The 8,445-nt window shown below is 44.0% G+C and overlaps 1 protein-coding gene across 2 annotated transcripts in view; it reads right to left on the reverse strand.

Moving 5' to 3' along the window:
• SOAT1 (sterol O-acyltransferase 1) overlaps window positions 1-8,135 on the reverse strand; it is a 49,264-nt gene extending 41,129 nt beyond the window's left edge. Inside the window, exons 1-2 of one of the 2 annotated variants that reach the window (XM_005290772.4) lie at window positions 7,996-8,135; window positions 3,239-3,371 (exon numbers count right to left, since the gene is read on the reverse strand). In XM_005290772.4, the coding sequence (XP_005290829.2) occupies window positions 3,239-3,365 (127 nt within the window). In that variant the 5' untranslated portion in view covers window positions 3,366-3,371; window positions 7,996-8,135. Of the gene's footprint in view, window positions 1-3,238; window positions 3,372-7,801; window positions 7,942-7,995 lie in introns of those variants that run through there. The other variant, XM_005290773.4, reaches the window with a different exon arrangement.
• Window positions 8,136-8,445: the final 310 nt, after the last annotated feature.

The following is an 8,445-nucleotide window of genomic DNA, read 5'->3' on the forward strand; positions in this document are numbered from 1 at the left end:
CCCTCACACTATACAAGGAAATCAAATAAAAGAACCACTCACGGGTAAAATGGATTTCTCCAACAAAGTGTCTGCAGTAAGGTTACCACTCCTGGAATGCCACTTCTCTGAATAGGGCCTTCCTTTCAGAAGTCATACAATAGACTTACAAAACGTCAGTCTCATGTATTGCAAACCCCCAGGCATATGTCAAACAGCCTCCAACGACTACATAATGTGAAGATGCATAGAACCCATCATTACACACAAAGGACAGTGAGATAGCCATCTAAATGCACAATTCTAGCAGATGTTTTATAGGTGCATGATGCAACAAACATGGCTAGAAACATTTAGTGTTTTAACTGGAAAAAATAATTCAAGAATAGTTCCTGGGCTTTGGCATATACTTTGCACTTGTAAGACACCTTTCAGAACCTGGGTGAAAGCGCTTAACAAAATATTACACCTCACTACTGAGGCAGACAGACAGATTATCCTTATTTTACAAAGGGGGAAACAGCTAGAGGTTAAATTATTTGTCTAAGGTCACACAGCAAGTCAGTAGCAGAAGTCAGATGAGATCTTAGTCGCAATTCTCAGTCCTTTACGCCAACCACTAAATAGAACACTACCTGCCTGAAGTAAAACTAACCTACAATTACTCCAGTGCAAGGCTATTCAATTTAACAAGTTCTCCATTTACAATACACAACATATGTTAATAACTACTAATACTGTTTACTGAGTTAAGCTAATTTTTACAGCGAGCCAATGCAGGCATGTTATGACTCCACAGTGACTAAATAATTCAGCTGATCTACTTAAAAGTACATGCAGGCCACAGAGGGCATGGTTCGTTGAGCTGTTGTCCAAAAAGGAATTAGATTAAAACTTCAGACACTGCAGACAACACTCGTGATCATTTCACTGGCAAGCTAGAAAGTACCAGCATTATCTAGATTAAGGAGAAGCTTACCACTGTAGATGTCTTTTTCTGTCTTCCTCCACTAATCACTGATTTTGCCATAACAAGAGAAGCAGAGAAAGACAGATCCTAGAATAACTGGTGTTCTTAGGTTGGATCCTACCTGATCCCTGTGAGAAAGAGCAACTCTGCATTTGATTTCCACAGAGAATATAACATTGGTTGGTCTTGCTGAAGCAAACTCCCAGCATATGGATCAACAAAAAAACAGGATTCTGAGCAGGGTAGATAGATAATTAATCTAATTTAAATCAAAGTCAGAAAGCCTTATTTAAAATATCAATTGTAATTTTCATTTATAAAGGCACCTATCACAAATGCAGTCTAGCTAGAGCAGAAATAAAGAGATTAGTAAAGCCACCCAAGAGTTAAGAATCAACTCTAGGCCACAGGTCACTTGTAGTTTTCCACTCTCTTTCTCCTAGATAATCTGGTTGTTGTTTTTGTTTGTTTGTTTGTTTTAAATAAAATTTATAACTTCCTTCTAACTTCACTTTTTGTTCCACCCCTTTTCTGTTAATTTGGGAAAGCGAAACTGAAATATTGCCTATTCTGAAGCCTATAAGATCAATGATTTTCTCTGGTAATAAATTCCAAAGTCCCGTCTCCTCTTGCAGAGAAAGCCCAACTCCCACTCAAGGATTTCACCCACAAGGATGACAGCTCCAAAGTGCCTGAGGAACATGTATACTTGCAAGATACAGTTGTCAAGGAAAAAGGCACTCGCTGAGATGCCAACAAACAGCTGCAGAGGGAATTAAAAATGAGAACATTAGCTTTTAACTTAATTTTATAAGAAGCCACAATAATGAGACTAGCAGTACTAGTTCTTGGTGGCCGGTGTTGCCAAAACAAGCTGACTACTTCATTCTGGCTAAAATAACACTCATGCCTTGATAAAGCAAGTTGCAGTAATCCAGCCTAGAAGCCATGACAGAATGGATGACTGTGGCCAAATCATCCAACAGAATGAGATGTAGTCCTCTAACTAGACTCTGATGGAAGGTTGCATCTTTCACAGCAACAGCTATCTGAATACTCCAGCAGCAGCAAGGAGTTGAAGAGGACCTCAAAGCTGCAGACTACTGATTATTATCTGAGGACTGATTCCCTCCAACAGCGTGAGACAGCCACCCTATTAGTGGTTCCAATGGTGCTTTCATTGTTTGGTCTTCCAACAATGAATCCTATTCCTTACTATTTATGCTTCACTTTTCCATTTTGCCCTTTGAAAACTTTTGAAATCCATAGGTTCACTCCAACCCTCAAAACTCAGACAATACACTGTTTTAGCTAACTCAGATATTGGGCTATTCCTACCATCCTGCACAGGTAGAAGAAATCTTCAAACTCCACCATCAACCAGCCTCTCCTACAGGATGGAATTAGGGGAAGGTGACAGGGGAGTTCACACTGACTTCTGGGTAATCTATCTTATTTTGCCAGCTTGTGAATTCTTTTCCCTCACATCAAGTGAGCTCCAGTGAAGTGCCGCCACTTGCACCAAAAATGAAGCGCAAACTCTGCAGAAGCCCCTTCATCAAGCCAATGAGAAAGTCTGAAAGGTATGGGAGACGCTCATGATATTTTATGAATATATGTCATGTCCAGCTATTTGTTATTGCATCATTTGCTATAGGACTACCAGGATTAATTCCAGCAGGAGTTACTTGACACTGTTCCACAGGAAAGGTGACCGCAGCACAGCCAGGTGTTCCTTAGCAGACACTCAGGACTATTAACTATGATATGCTGCGTCCCCGCCTCTGGTGGGCTGCACAAACCAATTTGACCAGGTTCAAGAGATACAGGGAAACAAAGAATATCTGGGACTGATAAAAGGTCTGCCCCCTAAAGATGGTGTGAAAGCAGACTGAACCGCAGTCCCCCAAAGTGCGGGTGTCTGGATAAGCCTCCCTAATCTTTACATAAGACAAACATGCATGTAGATTGCTTAATAACATGCATGTTTTAATAACCCTTTGCTCTTATTCTGCTTTGTTCCTGCTATAAAATTGAAAAATATGTTGTTTTGAAAGGACTGTTTTGTGTCACCATATCCACACACTGGTCACAGCTCCTGAAAGGAAGGCTCCAGCCCAGTCAGCCCTGCTGAAGAATCACAGTCAGTATCCCAGGATCCAGTCTGAAAGTGGGAGAATTGTGGGATTCCTCCTTCAAAGAGGCCTGTCACCGAGAGGAGGTGTCCCCAGCCAGGCTAGAGTGGATTGAAGGTACAGATAGCCCTGAACCACAACTGAAATAACTCACCATTGCTTGAGTTTTGGAATGGCTTCTCTGCCTCAGATCTCTTCTGCATTTCATTCTTCTCAGGGGTCCCGTGTCCTGTAGAACTCGGCTGGCGGTGTCTTATGGAAGTATAATCTTCACCTACCATTGTAGTCTACCATAGAAGAGAGGAAAGAATTAGTTAGCAAAAGGCCTCAGACATGATGCATTTATTCAGCTATTACATATGCTAGATTTTTCCTGCCTTTGACTGCTCACTGGAGGTGGGGAGAAAAAAAATAAGAAAAAGCGGATAAATGGGACTAGCAGTCTAACAAAACTAACCCCCCTCTCCCATCCCAACTATCTACATAGTAAAACCTGTACTAAGAACCATACCTTCTCCTCCCTTCTCTCCACACTAGACAGTAAGCGGGACAGAAAAAGTTAATTCCCCCACATTCCCAAACCACCTCCATACACAAACCCTTCATTTTAAGCAACTAGGAATCCTCAAGGCTCCCAACACAGTGTTGGGAGCGTCACTTCACCAGTGAAGCCTTTAAAATGCTTCACTATGCAACTGATTTTTGCTGGTAATTTATATAGCAAAACCTGACTCTCAACACTGGTTTGGGGGTTTTGAGATTCCTCCCCTCCCTGCTTTTTCAAATTTTGCTTTGGCATCACGGAAGAGAATACCAAGCCTGAGAATACCAGACAATCCCCTTCCTGTAAAAAAAGCCCAAGTCCTCAGTAAACCTTGTGCCTTATTTAGACAAATGAATGATTGTGCTGCAAACCACAGTGAAACAGGAAGAGAGAGAACCATGTTTGTTTAAACCACGCCAAACCCAACAGCAGGGGCCATTGCTGAAGGCTGAATGATTACTAACACAGATTCCTGCACCACCACCTCCAGATTCAAAATGTAGACCTGTTTTTTAAAGGGAGGGAGAGGTGTTATTTACGATAGTCACCAAGAGAAAAATGGCATCTTGCTCTACTCTTGACTAACAAAATGGAAATCTATGAAGCTCCCTAAAGTTGCCCCTGCCCCAGACTGGGCTTCCAAAATACCAACCTCACACACTTTTCTTTCATAAGACTCGCTCCTTACATTTATCTAAGTGCTTCTCATCCAGAAGCATCTGAAATATCTCTAAAAAGCAACAGAGGGTCCTGTGGCACCTTTAAGACTAACAGAAATATTGGGAGCATAAGCTTCCGTGGGTAAGAACCTCACTTCTTCAGATGCAAGAAGTGAGGTTCTTACCCATGAAAGCTTATGCTCCCAATACTTCCGTTAGTCTTAAAGGTGTCACAGGACCCTCTGTTGCTTTTTACAGATTCAGACTAACACGGCTACCCCTCTGATACTTGAAATATCTCTGTAGCCCATCAGAGTATACGCTGTGTGCATATTTATAAACACACGAACTACACTCACTATTGAAAGGCAATATCCATTTAAGAAAATGTCCCACCACTACAACCAGGGTTGACACTCCTGCAAGAAGAAACAGGATCTCCCTCAATCACATGTGGTCAGGCCTTCAAGTTCACTTCTCATTAAAGATACAGCAGCACTGGTTACTGTTCTTGATTCTGTAAACTTTATATCTAGCAGCAGTTTCAATTCCTCCCCACACCACTTTGGGCACTGCTTCTGTATAGACAAAGTGAAGAATGCCACTTACTGAACCACCAGCATCACTTCCTGAAGCCCCTACATGTTCCTTGGAAGCCCCTCGGCAACTACTACTAACCAGGCCCAGTCCTGTTTATCTTATGAGATGACAGCCCAGACTGCAAGCTATAATATAATCAAGGACTATAAAAAATGAGAGAAAACCTTCTGAGTTAACCACACACAATAGCAGGTAGTTTGTGTGAACAATCATTTATATGACAGGTATTATTACTTTAATACAGATTTACATAACCCAGGAAATGACCTTAGAGGAAGAATTACTATATTTTCGCACTAAGTGCCAGATGTAATGCACTGGATCAGACAACTGGTTGAAAAGGCCATAGTCCACAGAAGCAGGCTTTGTACACCACTGTTGCTGCTATCACCCCACAGCAAAACCAGTTTGTGTTTACTTCACATATTCCCCAATGTATTGAAGGCATTACCCCCTGAAAAATCAAAGTTCTAGGGGGGGGGACTGAGAGGTCCGGTGTTAACACAACACATTGTCACATGGAATATCCGAGGTGGGCCCAAAGCTCGATACCTTTCTCAGTAGCACTTTCAACCCCGTAGAGGCTGTAAGGACTGCACATTCTTCTCTGGTAAACCCACCCCTAGATCCCTTTTCAAAGGGCCTTTGGGATAGTGTGGGGAAGGGGAATAGAAGTTAAAGAGGAAGGTGAGGGTCACCAAAAGTAAATTTAAGAATATAACTAGAGTAAAATAGTATTGTGGAAAGCAACAGAGGGTCCTGTGGCACCTTTGAGACTAACAGAAGTACTGGGAGCATAAGCTTTCGTGGGTAAGAACCTCACTTCTTCAGATGCAAGACTAACACGGCTACCCCTCTGATACTTGATAGTATTGTGGGTACAGTATGTTTAACTACCATACACTAGACTTGTTTTAAAGACAAATATAGCTCTTGCATAAAATAGATTAGATGATATGAATGACATTTATCATGCAAGATTAAATAAATTTTTTGCATATGGATAATGGGATTATATTTGTGGGGAATGTCTTAATCTGCATCCTCAGTATTAGAAGGCACAATATTTGGCAACTGTCAGTGTGTCAGTAACAAAAAAAGAAAACATTATCTCTCTTCTCTAATCTCCTTTAGAGCTGAGCCAATCACAAGACAAGGCTAAGATAAATCAGAGGTTTTCAGATGCACTGCAGCAGACAGGGCTAACGGCTTTCTGAGTGTCACCTTGACACACATGAAAGTCTGAAAGAATACAAACAACAACCTACAATATGGACACAAGAATCACCTCACCTTTTCTGGTAGGGAGGATTTAATGTGACACCTACCTCACGTAATGGCAAGTGACTTTCTGCACCCACAACTATAAATCCAGACCTTGAAATTAAAAAACAATCTAACTAAGGAGCAGCAGCAGCAGGCGGCTAAACCCTCTCACACTTGTATTTTTTGTTATTTTCCCTCCCCTTCTTTGCCAAGAACTCCCATGTTTCCTTTTTATGACTCTGTCCAGTTTAACTCTCTCAGGCAGGTAAGCAAATGTTCTTCAGTCCCCTGGCTCCTTGAATGCTATGCAGTGAATCTCTTCTGGCTTCCTTCTTCCCACAAGCTCAGCATATCACTGCTTCCACAAGCTGAACTTCCTCTTACATCCCCTTCTGTTCACCTTTACTCTCAGTAAGGAACAGCGTATGTTTCTGATACCCACCCTATGCTCCTTCTGGGCTTCAGAACCATGAACAGATCCCCTCAGCAGATTTCTTTAAAGAGGCTCATTTGAAATGGACTATCAGTTACCAGGTACTATACCTCATTCACAATCACTGAGATTTATTTTCTCCACCTTCCTTTTTAATTATTGCCAATAATCATGACTTCACCTCACATTAGCACAGAAACAATATATTTTAATACATCCATGTTTACACAATCACCTGTAAAAAGGTTGTGACATGGCTTCAAACTAAACTGCAACCCACAATTAACAATCTCACTGTCCAAAGACAGTGTTTTTGTTTTCCATATCAATCGTTTTATAAAAAAAACAGATGTGGATTCTGCTCCCTCAAACTGAAAGTGCCCTTCACACAACATAGGGCCTAAAATAAAGTTAGTCCATAAGCAAAACAAGCCTATTATGGTCAGCAAATAAAATGTTGTTTATTGTTTCGCTGGCACTCGGTACACTTGTATAGTAACAAGTGGACTTCCCTCTCTGCTATAGTACAGACAAGGTGAGTGAGAAACAACAACATTACTTATTACAAAACGTTCTTTAAGAACAAATTTGATGCCTGAACTGGACTCTCTCCTCCAGATTGCATTCAGGCCAAAGGAGCATTACAGAATCATAGAACTGTAGGGCTGGAAGGGACCTCATGAGATCAAGTCCAGCCTCCTCCCCAAGGCAGGACCAAGTAAACCTAGATCTTTCATAAGTTTTTCTAGCCTGTTGTTAAAAACCTCCAATGAGAGGATTCCCCAGCCTCCCTGGGAAGCCTATTCCAGTGCTTAACTATCCTTATAATGGAAAGTTTTCTTAACATCTAAGCTACCTCTCCATTGCTCCAGATTAAGACCCTTACTTCTCACCCTACCTTCAGCAGACATAGAGAACTGATCACCGTCCTCTTTAAAGCAGCCCTTAATTTAAAAAAAACTGTTACCAGGGTCCCAAGTCTAAACATCTCCAGTCTTTTAACCTTTCCACACAGATCAGGGCAGCTGAACTTCTGTCATCTGTGCTGGTTTCCTCTAGACAGCCAGGTGGCCTCCCCGCCAAACCCTAGCCAGACCTGGGGCTCCGAGGATTGTTCCCCTCCCAGCCTGGCGGTCCCCATAGCAAGGCTGCCACATCAGCGAGGGACCGCGACCCCCAGCAGCAGCAGCCAACAATTAAAGCCTCTGAACTAACAAGCTCGCGGCGCCGTGACAGAGATCAATGCACAGCGCGGGGCGGTCCGCACGCAGCCCCTGCAGGGCAGCCACCCCGAGCCCGGCCCGTCCGGCGGAGAGCCCCGGCTAGGTCAGCGCGCGCAGCAGCCAGGCAGCGGGAGAACCAGCGCGCGGACCCCACGAGCTCCCGGCCCAGGTGGCGAGGTACGTCACCTTGTCCTCAGGGAGTGCGTCCGCGCGACTCCCCTACGCCTCAACTCCACCTCCGGTTGGGTGAACGAGAGTGAGAATGGAACCCTCCAGCCTTCCCCACTCCTCCATTACGTCACCGCGCAAAGGAAAGGAGTGGGGAGCGTCGCCGCTCATTGGCTGCCTGCCCTAGAACCAGGCCCCGCCCCCCTGCCACCGGCCAGCGCCGACGGCGCAGAGAGGAGGAGCTGGGGCAAAGGAGCCGCGTGCATGTTGGGGGCGGGACAGAGGGGAGGAACTGGAGCAGAGAGGGCGGGCAGGGAGCACGTGAGAGGCGTGTGTGCGCTCGCTCTAACTGCCCCCCCCCCAGCTCCAGCCCTTGTCCTCGCAGTTCTGCCCTCTGTCGCCTCCCGCAGCCTGGGCCACACCCGACGCCAGCATGTCCTGCGGCGGCTCTCAGCGTGGGCTGTGTGA

The sequence above is a fragment of the Chrysemys picta genome, chromosome 8 (genome assembly GCF_011386835.1).
Source record: "Chrysemys picta bellii isolate R12L10 chromosome 8, ASM1138683v2, whole genome shotgun sequence".
NCBI classification, from domain to species: Eukaryota; Metazoa; Chordata; order Testudines; family Emydidae; genus Chrysemys; species Chrysemys picta.